The sequence below is a fragment of the Ambystoma mexicanum genome, chromosome 5q (genome assembly GCF_040938575.1).
Source record: "Ambystoma mexicanum isolate Mex_15411 chromosome 5q, UKY_AmexF1_1, whole genome shotgun sequence".
Classification (NCBI taxonomy): domain Eukaryota; kingdom Metazoa; phylum Chordata; class Amphibia; order Caudata; family Ambystomatidae; genus Ambystoma; species Ambystoma mexicanum.
In genome coordinates this window covers 566,442,608-566,470,322 of record NC_090933.1, presented here as the reverse complement: position 1 = coordinate 566,470,322, position 27,715 = coordinate 566,442,608, and the positions used below count along the sequence as shown (strand labels likewise).

The 27,715-nt window shown below is 46.6% G+C and overlaps 1 protein-coding gene across 1 annotated transcript in view; it reads right to left on the bottom strand.

Annotated features, from left to right (window-relative positions):
- The window catches only part of LOC138498607 (aquaporin-4-like), a 322,873-nt gene extending 300,804 nt beyond the window's left edge, over window positions 1-22,069 (bottom strand). The window contains exon 1 of the mRNA XM_069622335.1: window positions 21,660-22,069. Within this exon, the coding sequence (XP_069478436.1) occupies window positions 21,660-22,040 (381 nt within the window). The 5' untranslated portion in view covers window positions 22,041-22,069. The remainder of the gene's footprint in view (window positions 1-21,659) is intronic.
- Between the last annotated feature and the right edge of the window lie 5,646 nt (window positions 22,070-27,715).

Here is a 27,715-nt window from a genome sequence, read left to right as displayed (position 1 = left end):
TGGAGTTCAGCAGCAATCCCCGTATCGGGTCGGCAACCTGTCGAAGGTCTGTCTACCAGGGAGCTTAGGCAAAGATCATCTGTGCACAATGGTCCCTCGTAGCTCAGGAAGAGGGCGCCTTACCAGGTCCTCTCTGGGTCAGTTCTTGAAGCACAGCAGCTTTCAGATTGCGAAGGAGAGCAACAGCAATTCTTCTCGTCCAGCAGGGTTTCAGGATCAAGCTTCAGGTACTCCAGTTACTCGTCGTAGTGGACTTCAGCTTCTGAACATGATTCCTAGCAGTGAGAGGTCCCCAGATATACTGTTGATCTCCCATTCATTCCGCTGGGTCACACTCAAGCATCCAATCATGACTACGGTCATTCATGCAGGCAGGCAGCCAATCAGGCACACAGAGCATTCAGGCAATTCACTTCTCTCCAGACACTCACAACAAGTTTTGTGTATTGGGAAAAGTACCGAGCCATTCAACACTCCAAGCTGCATTCATACCGGTTTCGGGCAGGGCTGTCTCAACCACTGTGTCCATCACCAGACACTAGACAGCCACAACATAGAATGCATATTCGTCACATACTCCATTCACCCAGGTCCCACCCACAGGTGTACCCACAACATACGGTCGTTGAGAAGGCACCAGCCAGTCTGGTCGGCACTTCCCCACACTACCATATATGGAACTTCCACCCAACAGTCAGTCAGGGGGAAGGGACAGCGGCAGGGCTTCCCGGGACTTCGGGAAGATCATGGCAACAGGTGATGGAAGGCAAGAGGCCATGGGGGCCATTTTGTCTCCATCCGGAATCTACCGATTCCAAATGACAGGGCCTGGGCATCCCAAAATGGAGGATGCTCAGGGCAACAGGCATTTCAGCATGGAGCTGCCACCAGCCCGTACCCTGCTCTGTGGGTCACACACAGGTGCCCAAAACATACACTAGGGGCACAGGGTTGCACCCCTACCCATGGGTGCCATAAGGGTATCCCATGGGTATGTTCACCAACCCAAAAGAGAGAGAGCTGCACCGCCAGGAGTTCCACATGAACTCCTGCGTGGAAAACACGACAGAACACACGATAAAAAGCAGTAAAGGTCAGGGATGGAGAGGCCCTATCCCTCCGATGCATTTCCAGCATCACAGTCGCCCCCCCAAGACTGCGGTTAGGGTGCCTAATCTCCCACAGGATAGGCACCCTCATCCAGACGGTCAACATACTTTCTGGAAAGGCCATCTGCGTTATCGTGACTCTTACCTGGTCTGTGCTCAATGGTAAAGTCTAGTCCTTGCAGACTAATGGACCACCTGAGCAGTTTCGGGTTTTCACCCTTCATCTGCATAAGCCACTTAAGGGGCATATGATCTGTTTGGACCTTGAAGGTAGACCCAGTAAGGTAGGGTCTAAAACGTCTAAGGCTCCAAACTATACTAAAACATTCCTTTTCAACAGTAGCCCACCTAAGTTCCCTACCCTTGAGTTGTCTACTGATGAATATGATCGGATGTTCTCTTCCTTTGTCATCTACTGGGACAAGACCACTCCAATTCCGGTGTTGCAGGCGTCAGTTTGAACGATAAAAGGGCTTGCTATAATCAGGCGCACACAACACGGGTGCCCGACACAGACTTCCTTTCAAGCAATCGAAGGCCCTCTGACAGTCTTCTGTCCAATTAACCTTTCTCGGTTGCTTGGGTGAAGTCAGAGCTGAAGTCAGGGGTGCAGCTATGGTTCCATAGTCTGCCATGAAATTGCGATAATACCCAGTGAGGCCCAAAAAGGCTCTCACCTAGGTTTGAGTAGTGGGAGTCTCCCAGTCATGTACATCCTCTTACTAGGGAGAGGTTGGGTCTGACCCCCTCCTACCTCATGACCAAGATACATGACTTTCCCCTGAGCTATCTGCCACGTGGTGGCCTTGATAGTGAGGTTAGCCCTTTGTAACGCCTGCAACACTTTATCGAGATGCGTCAAATGCTCTTCCCAAGTGGAACTGTAGACGGCAATGTCGTCTAGGTAAGCCACACAAAAGGCTTCCAGCCCACTGAGCGCATGGTTGACTAATCTCTGGAAAGTGGCAGGGGTGTTCTTCAACCCGGAAGGAATGACTCTAAACTGGAAGAGTCCCTCTGGTGTTGAACGCCGTCTTTTCCTTGACGTGGTCCATCAGAGCTATTTGCCAATAGCCTGAGGTAAAGTCGAAGGTGCTCACAAATTTGGCAGCACCTATCGTGTCCACGAGCTCATCAAACCGGGGCAGTGGGTGCGCGTCAGTTTTAGTGACGGCATTGACTCCTTGGTAGTCCACACAGAATCGCCAATCCTTGGCACCTGCCTGGGAACTTGCCTTGGGGACAAGGACCATGGGACTGGACCAGGGACTGGTTGAGGGTTCAATAACACCCAGATCCAACATCTTAGCGACCTCAGTCTAGATGTGCTTCTTGACGGTATCTGACATAGGGTAGCACCTGTTTTTGACAGGCACACTGTCACCAGTGTCAATCTCGTGCCTACACCATGGTGTAAGGCCTGGTTCAGTGAAAACAGAGAGGCGTACTGCCGAAGCAGAGCCCTGCAGGCCCTCTGCTGCTCTGTTGTCAGATCGGGAGAGAGATGTACTCCCTCCACGGAGCCATCCTGAGGGTTGCTATGCAGCAAATCAGGAAGGGGCTCACTCCCATCCTCTTCTTGCTCTGAAGCTAGCAAGAGACCTGAGACATCGTCCCGCCTGTGGACGCTTGAGCCTGTTAACATGGAGTATCTGAGGGGCTACCCCCGAGGCTCCCGTGTCAACCAGATAATTTACTTCGCCCATCTTGGAGATGATCCTGAAAGGTCCAGTCCATTTATCCGCCAAAGCCCGAGGCTTGGTAGGCTCCATCACGAGGACCTCCTGTCCCAGAGTCCAATCCACTTGCGATGCTTTAAGGTTGTGCCAGTATTTATTCAATTCCTGGCTAGCCTTAAGATTCACTGTTGCTTGACCCATCATCTGTGTCATCCTCCGTCTGAGGCCTAACACATAGTCCCCCACTTGCCTGGGCGGGACCTGGAGGGGTGGCCTCCCAACCTTCTCGGATCAAAGCGAGGGGCCCCCCTCACGGGATGTCCAAAGATTAACTCAAAGGGGCTGAAACCAACACCCTCTTGAGGTACTTCTCTGTAAGCAAACAGCAGGCATGGCAGGAGAAGATCCCACTTCTTCCTGAGGGGCTCTTCCAAAGCACCTAACATGCCCTTGAGAGTTTTGTTAAATCTCTCAACCAAACCGTTGGTCTGTGGGTGGTAAGAGGTGGAGAATGTGTAGGTTACTCCACATTCTTTTCACATGGTTTTCATGTAACTTGACATGAAGTTGGATCCTCTATCCGAGACAACCTCCTTAGGGAATCCAATATGGGTGAAAATGCCCAGGAGAGCCCTGGCAACCACATTGGCTGTAACCGTCCGAATGGGTATAGCCTCAGGGTACCTGGTGGCATGATCTACCAAGACTAGGATGAACCGATGCCCACCCGACGTGGGAGGGTCAAGGGGACCGACAATGTCGATGCCCACCCTCTCAAACGGTGTTCCAACCACCGGCGATGGTTGCGGTGGGCCGATGACTCTGCCTCCAGTCTTGCCAGACAACTGACAAGTTGGGCAGGTCCTGCAATGGGACTCCACTTCTACTCCCATCTGTGGCCAGTAGAAATGGGCCGAGAGCCGCTGCTTTGTCTTCTTGGTCCCAAGATGACCAGCTAAGGGCACCTCATGCGCCAAATGCAGCAGGAAGGGCCTGTAAACCAGGGGTACCACCAACCTCTTGAGGGCACCAGGTTCAGGATTAGTGGGCTCGCTAACAAGGAGCTCACCATCCCAATAAATCCGAAATGTCCTAGGCACTTCGCCTTGTGCCTGGGACAGGGCCTGTGTCCTCAGACCCTTGAGAGAGTGGCACTCTCTCTGTCCCTTACAGAAGTCTGCCCGGGAGGGTCCCCCTTCAGCCAACAAGCATTGAAGGTCGGGATGATCCTCCGGGTTAAGAGCCTCTCCCACAGGAAAGTCTTCTGGCTCGTCTCCCACAGGAGTCGAGATGGGAATTACCACTGGACCCAGCCCGTCCAGAGCTTGAATCCCAATGGGTGCTATCGGAACAGCGGGACGAGCAGGGGCTCCCTCCACAGGGGCGGCCGTCTTACTCCTCCTTTTCTTTCGTGCCTTGGGTTTCCCCGTCAGCAAAGGTACCGGGCTCGCAGCCGGACCCTGGGTGACCTAAGATTGGGTGACCGCCACAGCAGCCATGGGTAGACCATCCATGATCATCCCCAACTCGACCAAATCGTTTCCCAACAAAATGTTCGCAGGCACGTTGTCCTGAACAAGGACCAGAAGCTTTGCTGTCTTGTATCCAATCGTAATGTTGACTAAGGCTACAGGCAATAATTTGGGAGGCCCACCAGCTAACCTGGTGGTTCTCAGAGGAGCACCTACATAGTCCTCTGGCTTGAGCAGGGTCCTGTCCACCACTGTCATGCTTGCCCCATTGTCCCTCAAACCAGTAGAAGGCTGGCCAATCAAGAGGACACTTCTCAAAAACCTACGAGTGTTTTGTGGGATAGTCGCCAGTACTTCTGCGTACTGGTCCAGGCCCCAAGGGACACTAAGGAAATCTCTACGGGGGCACCGAAGGTGATCCCAGTAGAGGAGGGGAGACAGTGGCCTCCACCTCAGGTACAGAGTAGGGGTGGTCAGGCTGGCAGCCTGGACTCCAAGTGCCTTACCCTTACAGTTGGGGTCACCCCTTCGGTGGTCCAGAGCCCCACAATCCCAACAAGTGACAGGAGTGTGGGGTACGATACTGGAGCCAATGGGACTCTGCTTTGCAGTAGGCGGACCACTACTCTTACTCCCACCCACAACAGACTTATCCCCACTAGGTTTTTGGGTCTTTGGAGAGGAAGGTTTTGGTTTACCCGACTGTGACTGCTTGTGTGACTCCTCAGCTTTGAGAGGCCCTCTTTTCTTTGTTCTTGTCCTTCCCACTGGAGTCCTTAGGAGACACCCGGTGGGAGACCCACTTTTCAGCCAACCTAGCCAGCTTAAAGGGATCCAAAATGTTCTGGTCGGCAACATACTGACGCAGCTCTGGTGAACAGGCTTCCGGAAAATGCTCAAAAAACAAGAGGTGAGACCATTCGACAAACGTTTTCACTTTGTAACCATCAATCCACCCCATCATGTTCATGTGTGCAGCACTCACCCAGTTAACCCAAGACACATTCTCTCGTTTCTTAAAATCCCTGAACCGTTTAAGATATTGGGTAGGCGTTTTGCCAAACTTGGCGATTAAGGCAGACTTCATGCACTCATACTGACCCTTTTCTTCCACACTCAGTTTCAGAATACAGTCATATCCAGTTTGAGGCACTCTGCTTAACAAACACTTAGCCCAATCTCTCTTATCAACATCATGAATTGCACAAGCCATTTCAAATGCTTCAATCCATTGGAGGATATCAGAACCCTCCGCATACACACCAACCAAATCTTTCATGAACTTGGTTGCTGGGGACCTGACACTCTCAACTGGTTTCGCTGAAGTCTCCACTCAAGCTTTCTCTAGCTGGATTCGCTGACATTCAGTGTCTTTGTCTTTGAGTTTAAGATCCCTATTTTTGAGCTCCACTTGCTGTTCCAACTCCTCTTTTTTAAGCTCAGCATCAATTGACAACTTGCGATATTCAAAGGACAACTTCATCCTTAATAACTCAAGTTCTAAGGGACTGCTGGGGTTTGGAACAGAGGCAGCAGGAATGTTGGCATTCCCAGAATCAGATTCGGTGCCAACCCCCCAGGGTAGAGTCCTCATTGGTTGTATCCCCCCCTTCAAGAGTTTTACAATCGATCTGGTAGTCCACCAGGGCAGCTATCAGCTCAGCCCTAGACTTAGCCACACAGTCTAATTCCCTGGCTTCACAAGCACTCTGGAGAGCCTCGAAGCTCATCTAAGTCAATTTACCATTCGCAATAGATTCCATTGCTTGTAATGCAATTATCTTTTATCTGACTTAACCTTAATTTAACAAAGCGCAGATATCCTTCGTAAGTGGCACGGTTATACACTGAGTCTTAAAACCATAAGCATCCCACTGCTGCCACCAGCTGTAAAGACCGGAGGGGGGGGTCTGTACTTCTGCTCTCTATATGGTAGAGGAGAGGCACAGAGGACCCCTCCCAAGATTCTCTATTATTGGTATTGTGGTAGAGCAATCAAGGCCTAGCTTCTCAGGAGGTGATGCGAGCTGGTTCTCAAGTACAGTGTAGTCCCCAAGCACCCACAAAGGAATGTCACACAGTGGGCCTCATTACAACCCTGGCGTTAAGGGGTTAACGGCGCCGTAAAAGGCTGCGGCGCCGTAAAACCCTTAACGCCCGATTCACACTTTAACGCCTGCTTTTTGCAGGCGTTAAAGTCCAACCCGCTAAGGGACCTTGGTGCTAATTACGGCACTGTATTTTACAGTACCGTAATTAGCGCCTTCCCCATTCCCATTGAGCCCTATGGGCCAAAAATGGGAATGGGGAAGGGGCCATGGTGAATGGGGATTTACCGCCCCGCCAACCTTGGAATGGGGCGGTAAATCCGCCATCCACCATGGCGGAATCCGGCATGGACCATGGTGCAAATAGCACCATGGTCCAACGCCAGGGTTGTAATGAGGCCCAATGTATCGGTTAAAATACAGTCTTTATATAATTAATATTCAAGGTCATATACACGCTCACGATAACTCACTTTGTACTCTGAAAATCAAAAATGGTAAATATATATAATTCTAAAGTGGTACCACTAACGTTATTAGATCTCCTTAAAGTGCATACGGTCAGAATGACACATAGATCAAAATAAAGAGGAAACCAGCAGTAGAGAAAGGAAAGAAAGCAAGATGGTTGAGCAACTGGCAGAATACTGGTCCCGCTACCTAGACACAGTTCGGTGTGGAGATCCCCCCACATCGGCAACCTGTAGAAGAAAGATACAAGCCCAGTCCACATTGTGTTCACACTAGACTTTCCAATAGTTCTGCAACCCCAAAGTACCTGGCGTTGTAGCATTCCTCGGTGGGTAAATCGAAAACCCTTCTTGAGTGTCCTCCCTTTCAGGCAAGAGTCACGGGTCGTCGAACGTCTGACGGAGAACAGGTTGAGATACAACGGTGAAGTGGCCACGTCGTGCCTAGCGGTGCTCATTGACGGGGAAGGGTAAACGTCCTGCCAGGAAGAGGTATGCGGGGCACCTCGGTGTCGATAGTTCTGGACTGCAAAGAGTTGAAGAACTGTGGGCCAGCAAGTGCGTCGAGTCATCAGTGTCTCTGTGGTCTTTGGGTGGCGGGAAACCCACCGGTGGATGCTCCTCAGCGTGTCGACGGTCAGGCCTTCTCCAGCAGGATACAGCAGCGACGATGCGGACGAGAGCATCCTTGGATCAATTAAGTTTTTAGGCAAAGGGAGCATGGCGGCTCCAGTCAGCGACGGCGGTCGTCGACAGTGGCGGACAACAGTCCGGGCGCTTCTCCTTGGAGTTCCGCAGCAATCCCTGTATCGAGTCGGCAGCCTGTCGAGGGTCTGTCTACCAGGGAGCTTAGACAAAGAACAGCTGTGCACGATGGTCCCTCGTAGCTCGGGAAGAGGGCGCCTTACCAGGTCCTCTCTGGGTCAGTTCTTGAAGCACAGCAGCTTTCAAATTGCGAAGGAGAGCAACAGCAATTCTTCTCGTCCAGCAGGGTTTCAAGATCAAGCTTCAGGTACTCCAGTTACTCGTCGTAGTGGACTTCAGCTTCTGAACACAATTCCTAGCAGTGAGAGGTCCCCAGATATACTGTTGATCTCCCATTCATTCCGCTGAGTCACACTCAAGCATCCAATCATGACTACAGTCATTCATGCAGACAGGCAGCCAATCAGGCACATGGGGCATTCAGGCCATTCACTTCTCTCCAGACACTCACAACAGGTTATGTGTATTGGGACAAGTACCGAGCCATTCAACACTCCAAGCTGCATTCATACCGGTTTCGGGCAGGGCTGTCTCAACCACTGTGTCAATCACCAGATACTACACAGCCACAACATAGAATGCATATTCGTCACACACTCCATTCACCCAGGTCCCACCCAAAGGCTTACCCACAACATACGGTCGTTGAGAAGGCTCCAGCCAGTCTGGTCGGCACTTCCCCACACTACCATATATGGAACTTCCACCCAACAGCCAGTCAGGGGGAGGGACAGAGGCAGGGCTTCCCGGGACTTCGGGAAGATCAAGGTAACAGGTGATGGAAGGCAAGAGGCCATGGGGGCCATTTTGTCTTCATCCGGAATCTACGGATTCCAAATGACAGGGCCTGGGCATCCCAAAAAGGAGGACGCTCAGGGCACCAGGCATTTCAGCACAGAGCTGCCACCAGCCCGTACCCTGCTTTGTGGGTCACACACAGGTGCCCAAAAACATACACTAGGGGCACAGGCTTGCACCCTTACCCATGGGTGCCCTAAGGGTATCCCATGGGTCTGTTCACCAACCCGAAAGAGAGAGAGCTGCACCGCCAGGAGTACCACATGAGCTCCTGCACGGAAAACACGACAGAACACACGATAAAAAGCAGTAAAGGACAAGGATACGGAGGCCCTGTCCCTCCGATGCATTTCCAGCATCACAATGCATGCCCCCCAACCTAGAGCAGGAGGGGTTCATGAAACATATTCCATGTATAGTGTCACAAGCAGCAAAGGAATAAATCATTTTGGGAGGACATTTTAATATGTTAATGAACAAGGAAGTGGAACACTCTATAGACCTAGCAACACAAACTAGGCCTTTGTTTGAAGGGCTTGAACAGGAATGTGTGAACTTGAGCATTCTGGATATATAGAGATAGTTACATTAAGAAAGAGGGTATGTATATTCTTATCAGAAAATATATACTAGACTTGATTACATATTCACACCATTAACTTTACGAGACGCAATCATGGAGGTGTTAATTGGCAGTTTTATGATCTTTGATCACAAACTAATCTTTATCCCTATGGCCCCATTAGTAAAGACTGGTAACAACTCCTGCACATATTGTGGGATTTGGTGGTTGTGCTGGCCATATCAGAGCAAATAGTACAATTTATTTAGATGATTGAAGACATTACTAAAAGGGAAGTTCCTGGCACTCGGGACTGAACTAGCTATGGCCAGGAAACTTGAGGCAGAATGATTAATGATTAAAAATCTCAATTAGGTTATTTTGTATCCGAATAGCGATGAGAGGGCAACTAAGTGCAATATCCTTCAACAAAGCTGAAAGATCCATATTTAGCCTGAAATTAGCCTTTCACAAGAACAGTATCTAGGCTGATTAGTTGTTAGCCCAATACCTCAAGCTGTCAAGCACATTTATGCTTTAAATAACAGAGACAAGGTAAGAGTTTTTGATGAGGCTTCCAAGATGACAGCATTGCAAACAGGTTATCAATTATGGTTCTCAGCTAATGAATTATTACCAGACAAAAGGGGTAAGTAAATTAGAAAACTAAACTCCTCCAAATCACCAGTACACAAAAAGAACTTATCGATGACCCCAATATTAATAAGGAAGCTTTAGAGGTATTACATCTCTTTTGATCCACAATGCACAGGCCTTGATGGCTTTACAAGGGTTTTTACATATGCTTTTCTAGCAACCTGATTGCTCCTGGAGGGATCTCTTCAATGATTGTATAACCATGTGATCCATCTTTAACACAATTAGTGAAGCCACGGCTCATACAGACCAGTCGCCCTATTAAAACTAGATGCTAAGATGTTCTCCAAGATCTTGGACAAAATATTAGAAGCTCTCTAATCAGAACTAATATTCTGGGAATTATTTCAGTTATTGATTGCACCTGCATGTATGAACGCTTTTGTTATTTTTATGAAGAATGAATAACGGGATGAAAAAACAATGCTGTTGTTCTGTACAATACTGGAGAGCACATTCCAATAGTCCAGAGGAAAGTGCATGTCACACAAAGGTTACTGAGGTGAGGGTTTTACGATTTTTGACTTCTAAAATCACTTATCTAAAATGCTTCATTTAGTAATAAAAACTCCCAGACAAATTACTTTTTTTTTTTAAACATCTTTTTATTAAGGTCTCATCAGTTACAACATCACTCAGTTAATAAATTCTGTGGTCAATTTACAGCAATAGCATCATCACATGGTAAGCAGTTCATCGTTCACATATCTGTTTCGCTGGCCGTAAGCATGTCACATAGATATGTCCTAAAGGGGCACCAGATGTCCTTCGGTCAGCTTGTGCTGGGTTGGTTGAGCACATATTGTGCCTCACACTCATTAATGTATGTTAGTTTTCGCAAGAAAGTGTCCATGGTAGGGGGCTTCGAGCTTTTCCATACTTGCAATATACATTTCTTAGCAATAATACATGATACATTAAACAGTCTTCTGACTTTCTCCGAGTATTTACCGATGTCCCCGAACAGATATTTTTGGGTAGACAAATGTCTAGGAATCTGTGTGACATCAGTCAACATGGCGGCCACCTTCTCCCAGAACCGCGCCAATACCGGGCACTTCCAATACATGTGATAGGATCCCGCTTGCGGAATCCCACATTTGGGACAATTGCCTGAATCGTCTGGTGTGAATTTAGCAACCTTAGCAGGGGTGTAGTGTAACCTGTTGAGAATCTTGAATTGTATCTGGCGTAGTCCCGCATTGAGGGATACCTTTTTCGTGAGTGCACAATATCTGCCCCATTTGTCGTCAGGTATTTGCATTTCCATATCTGTTTCCCATTTCTCTTTCACCCGGTTGGCCGTGGGAGTGTGGATCTGTATTATCTCATACAATTTGGAGATACCCAGCCCGTCCTGTGTTGTAACCAGTTGTGTGCAAGGGTGAGAGGTGGGTTCGTCAGGGAATGATGGAAAGCATGCCTGATATGCAGATCTCATTCTATAATACTGTAATATGCTGAGCGGGCCTCCTCCCATGCCTCTTGTGAATACATCAAGGGTTGCAAACTTCCCCTCTATATACATATCTCCCACTTTCATCTCTTTGTTAGGGTCCCAGGCATCCTGTATACTGGTGTCAAATGTAGGGGGGATGTTTGGATAGTTCCAAAGGGGAGTCTCGGGGTTATATGGCACTTCTATATTCAGTCTTTTAAATATCGCCCCCCAGGCCCAGACGGTGCAGCTCACAGGGTCAAATTCACATGCATCCCTTTGTCTTGTATCATAAATAACTGATTTAACATCTGTGGGTGCAGTGGTGTACTCCTCTATCCAGGTGTGGGGCGAATTATCTACATCATCATACCAGTGCCTTGCGAATTGAGCCTGCGCCACTATGCAGTAGAGCTCAAAATCTGGCACCGCTATCCCCCCTGTTTCATATGGTTCTGTCATCTTTTCCCAGCTGATCCTGGCCACCCCCCGTTCCAGAGAAACGACACCGCCATGGACCTAAGCCTGGAGAAGAATTCCTTTCCTGGCCATATGGGGATATTTACAAATAGGTATAGCAGTTTCGGGAGCACTATCATTTTAAGGATTGCGATTCTGCCGTGCAATGAAATTGGAAGGTGTCTCCAGACCTGTAGTTTGGTATTGATTGTTTGCAGTGCCAGATCATGATTATCCATATAAAGGGTTTGCTTATTACCTGAAACCAACACCCCCAAGTATCTAATGTTTCGGTCCGCCCACTTGAGGCCACATGTCAGAGCGGGGCTTTGCGTGGAAGGGGTGAGCAGAAATATTTCTGACTTGGAGTTGTTTAACGTTTAACCGGAATACTGTGCAAATTCGTTAATGTCTGCCATGATGGGGTCAATGTTTTTTTCCGCTTCACGGACATGAAGCAGCGTGTCGTCCACGTACAATGATATTATTTGGGTGGCTCCTTTCAGTGTAATGACCCTGTTGCTATGTCTCAACCGAACTGCAGCTGCCATGGGTTCTATTGTTAAAGCGAAAAGAATGGGGGAGAAGGGACACCCCTGTCTGGTTCCTCTGCCCAGTTCAAACAGCTCAGATATGGTTCTATTTGTGCATATTTTCGCCCCAGGGGCAGTATATAGCAGTTTGACATATTTGATAAAGTGGGGGCCCACTCCGAACGCCTCAAGCACCAAGAAGAGGTATTCCCAGGAGACTGGGAACACCGCCACCGCTTGCTTGTTTGGGTTAATTTGTGCCATTATGCCGAATAACCTATGCAGGTTTAAGGCAGTGGACCTTCGGGGAATAAACCCACTTTGGTCTGCATGTACCAGCGTGGGTGTAAAGGGTAGCATGCGGTTCGCCAGCACCTTCGCAAAGATCTTAGCGTCCACATTTCTCAGGGATAAGGGTCTATACGATGCCATATCTTGTGGCGGGCGTCTCGGTTCAGGCAATACCGTAACTATAGCCTCTCGCATTGTGGGGGGGGCAATATTAGCTTACCCAGGGCCTCCTCCCATAGTTCCAACATTACCGGGACCAGCTCCTCCCGAAACTCTTTATAAAATTCAGCGCTCAGTCTATCTGAGCCCGGCACTTTGCCAGATGTGAGCTCCTTGATTGCCTCGGTAAGCTCTTCTGCTGTAACAGGCTGCTCTAGTATCAATTTACTCTCCTCTGGGAGCTTAGGGAGGTCTAGCACCGTGAGGTAGCGCCTAATCTCAGAAGGGGATTTCCTATCTCTGTTCGTATAGAGATTTTTGTAATATTTAACAAATTCGTCATTAATTCCTTGTTCACTCGTGATTATTTCATTCTGTGCCGTTTGGATTGTGGCGATCGGGATTGCTTGTTTCTCTTGTTTGACCAAGTTGGCCAACATTTTCCCGGCTTTATTACCCTCACCATATCTGCGCGCCGAGGTCGGGGCTGCCATATATTGTATTTCCCGCATTGCTAACTTATCGAAATCTCTAAGGAGTTTATGTATTTTGGCCAGTGTGTCTCCACTATGTGTGTTTCTTCCAGTTCGCTCAATTCCCTCTCCATCCCCTCCAGTTCCGTACGTATGCCCTTAAATAGACCAGTGGTTTTGGATATCAAGGCCCCTCTCACCCAGACTTTAAAGGCCTCCCATACTGTTGATATTTGGGCTACCGACCCAACATTGTCTGTAAAGAAGCTAGCGATTTCCTCATGTAAGGTTTCGACAACATTTGGGTCCCTAAGTATACCTCTAGGCATCCTCCATCTTCGCGCCGGTCTAGGAGCCTCTTTCAGTATAATCTCCAATATAACCGGGGAGTGGTCCGATAGCATACGGGGCAAGATATCACAATTTTGCAGCGCTGGTGCCATGTCTGAGGACACGAACCAATAATCTATACGTGACTCACTGTCATGCACAGAGGAGTAGAATGTATACCGTTTGCTGGTTGGATGGAGTACCCTCCAGGCATCAATCAGGGACAATTGCGAGAGGATCTGTTTCAAGGTCAATGCTACCCTTGTAGGTGGCCTGTTCCCTTTGGAAGATCTATCCAGGGCCTGGTCTATCGCAACATTGAAGTCTCCCCCCCATATAACAGTGGTCGCATCATGATTAGCAAGGATCTCAAGCATTTGTAGGTAAAAATCAGGGTTGTCTAAGTTGGGGCCATAGGTATTCACCAAGGTTATTTGTTTCCCCGCGATTTCCCCCCAGACCAGCACATATCTACCCATTGGGTCCGCTAAGTGGCCCTTTGCAAGAAAGCCCAGCGAATGGTGTATGAGGGTGCACACGCCTCTGGACTGTGAGGAGTAATTGTTATAGCATCGCAGTTTACCTCATTTAGCCAGTAAGTTCTCATTAACCAATTTCTGTGCGTGCGTTTCTTGCACCATCAGTATGTGTGGTCCATGCCTGGTGGCATAGTTGCCTACCTTCCTGGCTTTCATTGGATTGTTTCGGCCTCAGACATTCCATGACATTAGTCTTATCTTTAACCCATCACCCATTTTCCATGCGAACATAATGTAGCTTACTGTAGCGACCCCGATTATGCAAATTATTAACATCTGAGTGGCGTCGGCGCCCGCGAGACCATGTTTCAGTTAACACACAACTTTCAAACATACTTGCTATTCCCCGAGACTTAAACTCGTCTGGGTGGTTGCAATTGTACAAAACATCCCCACCCTCCCCCCCCTCCCTCCCTCCACCGACATCATCTGCCCCAACTTGACGATGGACCCTGACAACTGTTAGGAACATTCCTGAGGATACTTCGTTGCATCACGAGGCTACCCGACTGGCTCACGGCCCGCTTCTCATTACTTGGAGCCCTCATGGAGGCCAAGCAGTCCCAAAACCAGAAGGATACTTGCATGTGTTGGGTTACGTAGCTAGGTTTCAGTCTGCATCTGCAGGTGGGTGTCTCCCGTTCTGGTCTGGTCCGCGACCTTTAGGAGGCAGCGGAATGGTGGCCTCCACATAGGCCTGGGCTGCAGCAGGCGTCTCGAAGAATTGTGCCCTTCCTCCGTATTGGATTCGCAACTTGGCTGGGAATATTAGTGCATACGGGACTTGTCTTGCTCTTAGAAGTTTTTTAACTGGCTCATATGACCTACGACTCGCCTGGACTCCGGTGGTAAAATCCAGGTAAATGTGTATACGGTTTTCCTCGTAGTGTAGTGTACCATGCTCCGTGCCAGTCGAAGGATCGTGTCTCTGTCCCTATAATTGAGCATTCTTGCAATTATCGTGCGGGGTGGCGCTCCAGGTTTCAGCACCGGGGCCAGAGTGCGGTGTGCACGTTCAACTAAGAAGTGATCAGAGAGAGAGTTTGGAGGAGTGCCTCAACTCGTGCTTCCATTTTGTCTTTGCCGAATGACTCCGGAACCCCAACTATGCGTACATTGTTCCTTCTTGAGCGTGATTCCAAATCCTCGCATTTGTTCTGCAGCCTATTCAAGTTCTCTCTGAGCTGGGCAATGCCTTGGTCATGTCATGCTACTGTGTCTTTCGTTGTTCCAAGTCTATTCTCTGCCTCTGTTAGTCTCAGGTCTTGTTTATCAACTCTGGTTTTCAGAGTCCCTATGGTCGTTACGATGTCGTCCAGTTTCACATTCAGGGATAAAAAGCCACTTTGGACTATATTGGTCAGGTATTCAACCATGTCTCTGTTCTCCACACTCGTCATAGGATTAGTTATCGGCGGTTCCGTCTCGCTGCCCCCCGCCTGGCCGCTAGTATATGAGTCCATTGGCCTTTTCTTCTTAGCTCCTACTCCCTCGGCCATCTTGTCTTGCTTCCTCGTGCTCCCCATGCCCCTGTATTCGTCAGTTCACTGACCTGTGGTTTCGGGTGTTCAGGCCACCTCGGTACTTCGAGGTCCACACGTGTAGCTTCAAACGCAGCCAAATAGCAGCCAAGGCTCAATGACCCATACACCGGGGTCGCTGGAGGAGTTAGTCAGGGATATATCCGCCTCACCTTGTCCCCTCAATGTGTCCGCCTCACAGGCCAGCCCTCTGCGTAAAGTTTGTGGGGATCTCTGCACCCCCAGCTACCTTGTCTCACTCCCGCAGGGAGTCAAGCCGCCCAGCCGTCACTCGGCTCGCCGTACAGCTCCAGCAGGCAAGCGGGGGCCTTAGGGGGCTGCGCGGGATGTCAGCGCGAGGGGCCGGCCTTGCCTGAGCTGTGTGTGTCGTGAGGGCAGGGTCTGACTCGTCTCTAGCCGCAGGTTTCCAGCAGCGCGGTGTGGGAGCCGCCGCTCATCGGGTGGTCATGACGTCGGACCGTTTCTCCGCGGCTGGGTCTGGTGTAGGTATGAGAGGGAGAGGGGAGCTGGCCGCTCAGGTTGGGTTGCTCCGCCGCAGCACCGGTCGTTTTTCGCGGGCTTTGCTCTCTATGGCCCTTTGGCTAGAGTGTCAGCGGCTCCCAGCAGTATTCTTCTGGTTCCCGGGGTCGGCGCACGCCACAGCTCCGCCCCGCTGGAACCGCTGAGCCGTGTATCTCCGCAACCAAGGCCTCGCTCGTTCCAGGATTTTCAGTGCAGATGCTGCTACCCTTAACACACATTCCGGTGTGCTCAGCTCCCCGTTGCGGGCTCTGAAACAGGATAGTCAACGGATGGTTCTCGGGCCGGAGCGTTCTGATCAGGCAGCCATGTCCGAACGTGCGCAACAGCGCTCCCCCCAGACAAATTACTTTTAATATCAGTTGAATGTTTATGTCAGAAATGCCAGGGGACTTACTACAAAAGCTTATTTTTTTAATGTCCCCTCATTGAAATGTAGAACATTAACTTAAATTAAAATTCACACACAATTCTTCCGGAAGATATTTTGGGTCATTATCTCAATTGGCCAAGATGCAGCTCGTGGGACCACTGCCTGCTGCACTGATGCCAACCACTAGCCAGAGCACACCGGGAATGATGCAACACCCAGTTTCCATCCCCTTTCTTGTGCTGCTTGACAGCTTGATCATAATACAGTCATTGTAATTCGCAACACCTATTCCCAATCAAAATGCCACTTTGGACTTGTTATCCATCATCTCCACGATTACCATCGCACTGGAACCATTCACTAAGTTGTACAAACAGCTCAATGATACTCTTAAAGAGCACACTACATTACTGACCATGACACATACGATACTCATCTACCTTGAAGGCTTTGTTACGGCGCACGAAAACTTATCTTCAGGGACGAAAGCTCACAGCCTTACATTATAGAACGTATGACCTATACAAAGTCTGTCCAGACAACTAACGAGTCGCTGTCGGTGGACCTGACAAATGAACACCCTGTTCGGCCGGAAACACCTAAGAACCCACAAAGTGAAAAAGCGCTCCTTAAGTCTCGGGAGAAGGGACCAATGCGTGCAAACAATTTGCACGCAACAATGACGAGACATTGAACAATATCTGGGTGGCCTACAAAGGTGAAGGAGTTACGGGGAACTTGGCCTTCTCAATCTTCAACCAGCAAAAAGTCATCAGGGTTCTCCAAAAGAGACAACAGCAGACCTTTAATGAATGACAATCTGGCACATCGCCCAGATACAAAACAAAACTGTGACAGCAGCACCAAAACCAGCCCCTCAACATACAGTGCTAAAACCAGGCTGTTGAGACTATTTTACAAACTAACTAGGCCTCCTACGAACGCCGCCGCTAATGCTTCAGTAAGCCACCCCAGCATCAAACCCTTAAGCCCAACTTCAATAGCATTGTTGTATTTGTCAACATACTCTCTGGATACATCTAAAAACTCTCAGTCCTCAGCCAGGATAGCAGCCGCTTCGTCAAAGGAGGCTAAGGCCAACGCTGAAAAAGGAGAGACAACAATACCTCCTCCAGCCTCGCCTACATTTATGACTTTGGCTGAGAAGAGACAAGAGTTCAAATTGACGAACTATCAGCTATCTCTAGGGACCACCAAGCGTGCAAAAAATTTGACCCACAACACAAAGGCTCTGACACTCATGGAGGAAACTTAAGAATGTGGGAAGATCTAAAATAAAGAGAGTTTGGAGGACGTAGTAACAGCCGGGTGGCAGAGTTACCTGGTCACAAAATAACCCGCACCCGTACCCTTAGACTAGAGAGAGGGCTGGATTGCCGTTGTCAACCGTTGTTTAGTCCTGGAACTCCTCACCTCCACCCCAAACTTAAGACAGCTTTAATCCTCCAACTTCTCTTTGATTGAATTGTGTGACGAAAGACGACTAGATGCAGTGTATCTGCACATCAAGTCACCGGTAGTCAAGAATATGTTACTCTAGGCATCTGAGAGTCTACTACTTCTGTGGTTCGACCTGACAGTTGTAAAAACAGTCAGACGAGACACCATCAACCTGCCCTAAACCCATACTAAACCCATACTAGAAACTAAGGCCATCAGGAATGCTAACGGAGGAAGATTACCAACAGAGATCAACTCATCGTGACTGGCCTCATCAAACACATTGAAGGACCCTTTAGGGGGGGCAGAGTCCCGTCAGGTCCTAGACTAAAAATAAACGTTACTTTCCAGCATCAAATTGCAAAGTGGGTTGTGCTGAGCAGAGGGTAAACCCAAAGAAATCCAGCCTGGTTACAGCTGACTGGACCTGGCTTGCCAGAGCCTTATCGAACCATAACACAAGCTAGCAACCCACCAGTTCACCCCAATGACCACATAAAAAGGAACCACCTACAAATGTTTTATCATCTGCAACAGGAATCTTAAAGCTTGCTTCTTGGAACACTAGGGGGTTTGGTCATCTGACCAAACCAAGCGAAATCAACTTGGGGGAGTTTGACCTGATTTGTCTGCAGGAGACCTGGCTGAGGAAAAAGCCTGTTCTGGACAGTTTTGAAATGTCATTAAATCCTGCTTCTAAAGGTTCTGTAGGCCGTCCCTTTGCGGGTCTCCTGGTTGCGGTGAAATCAGGCAGTCCCCTTTTCCTCCTAAACTCTACATCAACAAACGCTCTAACACAAGAAGTAGTGGTCGGTTGAAATCGCGAGGCAGCACCAACAACGACTGAAGACGTGAATAAAATAATTATCAACAATATGTACTGGAATTCTGCACCAATTACAATGGAAGCATTTATAAATCAGGTCACTGACCTGTTGGACAATGCTTTCATTAACCACCAGTGCACAAACGTCATCATCTGTGGGGACTTTAATATCCTGGATTTGGTAAACAACAGAAAGCAAGCGGGTGCATGGAACACCGATGAGCCCGACTCCATCAAGTGAAATTCATGGTCTCTCCATATGAACTCTAGAGACATGCACCTGTTCAATGGCAACTGTCAAGGAAATATCCCGCCTGAGCCAACGTGGGAGCAAATAGGTTCTACTTCAGTTTTGGACTCTCTTTACATTTCAAACAACTTTCTGCCCTTGGTTAAGCAATTCCAGGTCATAAAGACAATAAACAGTGGCCATCACCTATTGCTACTGGAATGGCTGTCACCAGTGACCCTGATCAGGGACCGGATGTTAACACCACATGTCCTCTGTAATGGCAGTCTCCACTTGAAACTATCCACTACAAGAATAAAAGCCGCCTTAACGTCCAACTTGGGTCGCCCAGGCTCTTGTGTGGAATAATCACCACTCTTCGAACAATTTGGTTATCATCCTAAGAAGTGCTTCACCGCTCACAATCATCAGCTTTCCTTTGAGACCAAAGTAGTGGCTCGAAGAAAGGAGGTGCAAAATTTGCTACAAATAGCGATCAGGTCTGGTCTAGTTAACGACCATCGTATAGCTATCACTGCTAAATCAAGGTACAAAAACTGTCTCTTAGCCTCTAAACACCAGCGGTACCAGAATGAATCAGAATCCATGCTGAAAACATAGGCTGGCAAAAACCCCAAGAAATTGTGGTCATTGATAAAACCAGAAGAAGCAGCTTCCAACCTCAACCAACCAAATCTCATAAGCAAGGAAACTTGGTGGAACCACTTCAGCACCTTTTACTCCACAAATTGTGACACCAACGAAACCTTTGACTCTACCATGTGTCCTGGTTTATGGTTTTCCCTGACTTATGACTGTGATCTCCTAAGTCGAATTAAGAGGCTGAAAGGCTCTAGAGTGCCAGGACCCGACAGGCTGTCTAACTGTATGCTTAAGGAATTCCCTGATGAATGGGCAGTCTTCATCTCCATGCTATTTAATCAAATTGCTACCTGCCACCAGTTTCAGAGTTCTTGGAGGAGGGTGATAGTGGTTCCTATTCATAAAAAAGGTGATTGAGGAAACCCAAAATATTACCGCCCTGTCGCCCTCCTCGATGTCATCGGTAAACTCTACAGCTCCATCATCCCCGACCACTTTCAATCATGGTGCAAGGATACCAGCTGTAACAACCCACTTCAAAGTGGATTCGTCAAAGGCTTAGGCACTGTGGCAAATATCCTCCTATTACAATCAGTTAAAGAAAATTCTCGGAAAAACAAATCCAACATATATATTGTTTTTGTGGACCTAGTCCAAGAGATCAACAGATCTAAACTTTGGTTGAAGTTAAAACAAAGAGAATGCCCAAAAAGAATACTCGATCCCATCATGGCAATGCATTCTGGTACAACTCTAAGGATCAGATTGAACAAGGTAGGGACCCTCTCCAGCAAAATAACAACTACTAGAGGAGTCAAGCAAAGGGGTCCTATGGCCCCAGTTCTTTATAACTTCTTAACGGCGGACATGCCTGATGCGTTAGTGTCTATGAGATTTTTTTCCCCCAAGGTCGGAGGACTCCATTTGCCTCGTCTTTTATAAGCAAATGATGTCATATTAATCAACCATACCCCGATTGGCCTGTAAAGGCAACTGGCTGCTCTACAATTTAACATCAAAAAGAATAACCTTGAAATTAACAAGGGGAAAGCAAAGACTATGACGTTTGGCAACTGCACCCAGGGGAAAAACATCATCCACTGTATTCAAGATGGAGAGAAGGTCGAACGGGTACTATTCTTTAAGTACCTGGGCATCTGGTTGAGTAATTCCAAAACCGAAGTTCCAATGACAACCTATCTTTTGGAAAAAATGAAAACATCTACCAAGCTTATGCCCTGAACAGAAGGTTTGGTCGGTTTTCCATTGTACCAGTGATAAACCTTTACAGATCCTAAGTGGTCCCCACGGTAATCTGTGGGGGGGGGGCGATGTTGAGCATTCCAGACTCTCTCTAGAGCCGCCCTGAAGGCATGTTTTGTTCATGAAAAGTAGTACCCATCGCGATGTGTGTTGTTAGAGATGATTCACAAAGAGATGTGGTCAAACCGCAATCCCTTCTTGACTGGATGGTGTATCTCCATGTTAAACCTCCTAGAAACAATCGGCAGTTCTTTGAGCAACTAACATCCAACCCACTATGGGTTAAAAGAAAACTCCAGGATTGCGACTGGATTTCAATGCAAGAGATGGTAAATACATACCACTCAGTTGCTCAATTAGCATCAGAACGCTGGAAACTTAACTCACCACGTGAATATTTAAAGCAATGCCCTGACAAACTGGTCAGAGACTTATTCTTGGGGACTCGTTTGAATTTGCACCCGACCAATGACATTTGGGCAATCCGTGGTCAATCATCGGAGAACCATTGTCGACAAGGTAATGATGCAACTTCAGTTGAATCTCTTTTTCACATTATGACATTGTGCCCAGACTTAACTGCCAAACTTTCTACTCATATAAGACTGCTCTTTTCGGACTTTGAAATTTCAGACACAGACTGCTGATGGAAGCCTTTAATGACAGGCCATAAAACCAAGTATGTTATTGCAGTAGTCAAATTTCTGATAGACATCCTCCTAGAGATTGGAAGCGTAAATTTTTCCTGATTTTCCAGGACAGATACACAAACTTGTCTATCTGTTTGGTTGTCCCTTATTACCATATACTCAATTTAATTTGATCTAATTCATGGAAATGTTGTTGTAACTTTGCTAGAAAAAATTGTTGATTCAATTTGAATGCAAATAAATAAAAAATACATTTTAAAAATGCCTCTTTTGTACATTGCAGCCAGCGATCTTGTGTTCAAAACGGCAGTAAATTTATACAGAACTTGATTTGCATATGCAACTTACTTTGAAACATTGGTCCTCTTATTTTCAACAATAGAAAGATATACAAAATAAGTATATTGTTTACCATAGTAGCGCCAAGGTCTCCGATCACATCTGTGGGTGTGACAAGGTAGAGCGTTCCAGCTCCCAGAATGGCTCCCAGGCACTGTGCAATGATATAGAAGACTGACTTGGAAAGGCTGATTCTTCTTGTGCAAATCAAGGCAATCGTCACAGCAGGATTAATGTGAGCGCCACTGATGTGTCCAAAGCATTGCACCAAGGTTGCAATGCCGAGTCCAAAACTCAGCGATATCAGCACAAGATCTACAGGTTGAGCGCTGTCACGTCCACCCCAGCTGATTGTAGAACCAAGGCTGAGCAAGACAAATAAAAGGGTAGCCAAAAATTCCCCAGATACAGCTTTCCAGAAAGACTGAGTCCAAACACCTTTAAACGCCGCCATGATGGTGTCAATTACCGTCAAAGGACATCCACACTATAGAGGAAAATATCCTATATTAGAAGTTATCATACCTTTTGTAAGATTTAAATGATACATGGCAGCAAAATTGTAAATGTTACATTGATAACTGGTCAAACATTTGGCAACAATGCTGAAAATTCTGAAAGATAAGCAATGGTGACATGGCTTTTTTACACAAGAACATTGTGTGAACATTTAATGTAAACCCTGGGTGAACTGAGAAAATAATTAATATATTGAATATATGATCTTCTCACTTACCATTTGCAATACATTTCTGCTAAAACATCTTTCAAGTGTGTTACAATAAGGTGATGGATATCAATCAGATTTTCTTGAGAAAATTTAATATTGGCTGTCTGAGGATTGGAAAATAATGATTTAACAGTTTAGGTAGCATGTCATGTGTGAACTAGGCTGACACACGTTTGGCAGCAACACACAGCCAAACAACTCAGCACTTGATTACAAAGAAAAGCAAGATATTTCAAAATGAAATAAATATTAATTATAGAATGTAAATATGTCCCAATCATGGTGCTCTCCCTGTAATCCGTACAACCGCACTAAATCATGGTCTCACTTGAAATACATATACTGGAAACAATATTTTTCATATCATATCAAATTGATTCACACGGTATCATTAGTGTGTCAATAACTATTTAAATAATGGTATTAGTGTTCTGCCTTTTAGCACAGAAAACAGCACTTTAACTCCAATGTAGTCACAGATCACAAATCAGAAGATTACTGTGCATAACACAAATGCTTTCCACAGAGTCCATTTGGTTCTGGTGAATCACAAAAAAACAAATGTCACGCTAATAACTAACATCACATTTACATTGGTGATCATTAGTGAATTGTTGATAAACAAAATGAATCAATTCTTCATTAAAAACAAAATTAACTAAACGTGGCATTACTAATTTGGCTCCTGCAAGGTGTGTATATAGATTATTGGTATCTATTCCTCAAAATGGAACAAATACTTCGCGCAGAGTAGATTGTCATGAAAATGTTGCTAATTTATCAACTATTTATTTCGTATGTATAGGTCTGTGGAAAGCGACAGTACTTCATGTTCTATCAGACTCTTGGACCATGCAGCTGCAACAGCAGAGCAGTTTCACAGCAAGGATTAGCAATATGACAAAGTATAGCCATGAGACTGTTACTGATTGTCCGATATTTACAAAACCCAAAAGCCTGTTTGGCTGCAATTTAAGTCTCTGCTCAGGACATAGGCAGGCCCAGTGATGCGTGAGACATCATACATGAGGGAGAGGCACTCTTGTCCGAAATCCAAAATAAGGATCATGTGTGTGATGTCCACCAAACCGTGGCTCATTAAGTATGATCTTCCACTGCTGGAAATTGTGTCACATGGGCAGGCCGAGTGAAACTGTATAGGCGTAGAATGTGCTGCTAAGCCATAGCATTCCACGTCTCACGTTAGGAAGTATATTATTCAAATGTAATTGACTACATGTATCTTACTGTGATATAAGATTCTCATAATCTAAAATCCTATAACAACCCTGAGAAATCCGAGTTTGGGGGCACAGTTTTGGGACTGGAATACTCTGCTAGTTTCTCTCTCTCTACGTTTCTCTACGGCTGCATAGAAATAAGTCTGGTCATCTAGATGCTGCCATATGTACTTATATTGTATGTATTGAGCTGGTTTCCATAGTTGGCGCCGTTATGACTTGGAACTGTCATGCTCAGCTGAGAAGGGAACAGGAGTAGCAGGCTGCTCTCCTTCGAAACCCTGCACACACAAAGCGATAGGTTAGATTTCACAGAGGTTCTCCTGTAAAAATTGGTGCCGCCTCGTGGGTATAAAATAAGAGTTCCATAAAACAGGAGGATACGTTTAAGCAATTCCCTGTGGTAGATGCCTTTAATTTGGCTGTGATTCTAAAATTAAGACGAGCGGCTCAAACAAAAAAAAGTAAAGTAATTCCAGAACAATGGAAAATGCTGTTAAATAATACATTGCTTTGGGAAAGCAAAAGAAAGGCTTGGAGAAGGAGGGGTTTGAAGGATACAAACAATAAGTTGAGTAGTGAAATACAGAATTAAAAAAAACTGGAAAGGGAGCATAACCTGATAACTGCTGTTAGTTCCTTATATCCCAAACGATAATCACAGGACAAGGCAGGAGAGAGAGAAAAGTTAGAGGAAGGGGAGGATGTTCTGGAGAGGTTAGGTGCTCCAAACACAACCTGCAACGCCACGCAAGCTTACACAGTAGTAGAAATGTGCTCCCAAACCGCAACAACATCGAGTGTACAATACACAGAAACAGCCCCATCATGGCATGCAGCAGTCAAGCAAGAGTGTTTCCACATCGACTAGCAGTCCCTCACATCCACAGCCCTCACTGTGCATGGTGCAGCATGCTCACATTTACAGACCCCCCACTGCGGATCCTAATGTGTTTTCTACAGATGGAGCTGTCAATTTGGCTAATTTGCCCTCATCCATAAAGAAGTTGGATGTACATCAAAAATGCAGGGCGAAGAACTGGGCAAGACGCCTATTCCTAGGGGTGCTCGTATACAATCCATCAAGGTTTTGCAGCCAAAGGCACCACGCTTTATTATGACATTGATGCAGCAGCAAGCAAACTGGATAGCATGTCTATGGCCGTGACTGCCTCTACTGATAGTCCATCAAACAATGAGCTTAAACAATTGAATATAAATAGAAATAAGCACATCTCGAGCCAAACTGTCACAAAATGTGCCGCGTATATCAGGACGTGGACAAGTTGAAAGGGCTATGGAAGTGGAGCAACATGTATCGTCAGTGGACGACACCCTTAATAGACAAAATACTTAATTGCTCCAAAGTAAATATGCTGATCTGCAACATAAGGTTGTGGAAATGAAGGATCGTTCACGATGCAACAAAGCATGCCTGGGCTGGCTGAAGGTATGGGGAAGGATGGTTTGGAAAAATTCTTCCAGGAGTTCCTTCCTAATCTCTTGCCAGATACAGAGGGGCTGTGTGACTTGGCAATTGTTGGAGCTCACCATATGCCATCGCTGAAACCTATCTTTGGAGCACCGCCAAGAGTAATTAGAATATAATTTGTTCACTGCTAGGATAAGTTCGGTATCTTAGCTGCAGTAAGACATCAAGGCGACATAATTTACAACGGATCTAGGTCATCATTGCAACCGGATTACAACATTGCAGCACAGAATCAGAGACAAACCTATCATGGATTGAAGAAAGTGCTGCAAAAAAGGAACTTGAAATATGCCTTGCTACCATTGGCACAGTTGAGAATTGATGATAAAGGAAAGACACTTTTTAGTGACCCTGGCTTGGCTGCGCAATTCATTGAAACCTTGTCAAAGTTGCAACATAGCTTTTCTAGAAAAGGTCTTAAGCCCTCATGGCCCTTTGTTCCGTAGAAAGACGACGCGTGTGAGCTGTGGGGTAAAACCAAGAGGCGTGAATACAAGCCATCCCCCACCCGGGCGAGGTTCACACCAGGCGACGACACAGTGCTCGCACATGGATCCAGCGATTTCCGCGGCCTGCGTTTGCCCACTCTGCACCATCGACAGCAGATGACTAACAGAGGGACAGTGCAGCGGTGTGTATTGCTCTGCCAAAAGTGCACGGAAATACATCACCGTGAGCATAACAGGATTCCTTATCTTGCCCAGAAGCGGCTGGAAGACCCCGGGAACAGCCAGGCCGAGAGCACCACAGCTCATAGGAGTGCCAGACGTAAGCGTCCTTCTCCGGCTGAAGTCTCACCTGACCACCTCTGGGTTTCCGCATATATACACACTCCACAAAGGGGAGTCAATTCTCGAACCTTCTGGAAATTGCACTTGCGCAGTTGATGAGCAGCTGTCGGTTGCCAGCTGGGTCAATCGAGAGCTACCCCCAAGAAGCGGAGTGCCTCCCTTCTCTAAAAACATGCTCCACGGAGAACAGTAGCAAACCATAACAAAGTTAGCTTTCCCAGCAGAAATGTCCTTGACCGCATACCAGGTTTGAAAGCATGTTTTTCTCAGCACCGTGAATCTAACACTCAGCAAAATGTGTGCAGCTTTTCACTGCGGCATGAAGTAAATATCGATCATGGCTCCGAGCGCTCCCAGAATACACTGCGCACCAGCGCCATTTTAGTTCAAGCATAACAATTCCACCCTTGGATATTTACCTTCCATAGCCTGGTGGCACAGGAACCGGTCTTTGAAACCTACGAAACATTAAAGCTAAATTAGGAATACATTGAATGCAACAACAACAAGCAATTAAGATAGACAATATAATGAAAATGCAAGCAAAAGCGTAACGTAGTGTACCCCCAATATCAGGTATCCATGAAAATAACCAATCCCACCAATTCCCAGTACGATCTTGAGACACTTGAGAAATGAGATCCCTCAAACCTCGAATATGACTTTCAATAGATCGTAAATGGTCACTTAAATTGAAACAACACATACCTTCAAATGTGTTACACCCTAAATTATGCTTTAGCAATAGATAATCAACAGCAGCTCTGTTCTGCAAAGTTGCTTTTCTAATAACTTGACAATCAAGGAGTAATTATTCTAATGCCTGAGAAGTATGATTAAGGCTTTTGACTAATAAACATGCTAATTTCATCAAAGATGTGTAACCTCCAGCAGCTAAACCCCAAGCTCCCACTAATGACAGGGTTAATGCTAGAACCTCAGCTTCTGATAACAAGTGTACATGTGAATCACAATCAGGAGACAGACCTACAGATTCGAAAGTTGACCTTTTACCTCGAGTTATCGCTGGGTGTAAAGGAAACATCAATAGTCCTAATCGAGTTAAAGCACATGGACCTCCAGAAATGTTAGTTGGAATATAAGTGTATGTAATGTTACCACATGAAAAGAGACATCCTGTTCGAAGTTTCACATGATTCAAATGACTGGCAGCTATTACTGTATGATTACAAGACATAGTATTATTTACACTAGTGCATTTGCGTGGCACTCGCGAACATAGTCGTCTCTCAAACATTGTATGATTGTGCTGGTTGGTTAACTCAATCTGTCAGCATTTGCCAATTTCTTGTGCATTGCAGGTCATAAAATAACATACATCACTTTGGGTTATATTATAAGTAATAACACGTCTCAAATTTCTCCATTTACGGTCAGTTTCTTGGCAGAACCTACAATACTTATAAACGGAGAAAGGTTGCCTAATATCTGAGCCTTGAACCAAAGAATCATTATGTGAGACGCCGAAGATATGCTTTAAAACCGGAACAGGCGTCCGCACCGCTACTAAACACATAGTCAATAAAGCTTCAGCATTGGGCACATCAGTAAGACAAAAGTGTGATATGTTCAGTACTTGCTGTGCCAGATATATCCACATATTCTCCCCTTGGGTGATCATAGGAGAATGTTTTCGCCTTCCTGAAAGTGCATCTTGCATGACTGGCATCAAGGTTGTTTTCACTTGCTCCTGATGTGTTTGCTGCATTTCACGAATCCATGTCTTCGGTCTGGCTGGCTTTTCGGCATCGGCATAAGACTGCTTTGGAACAACATTATTCATCACTATCAGTATCCCCTTGATCACTGGCACAGATGTGACATTTTTCGTTGGAAGCAGCAGGCTGTTTAACT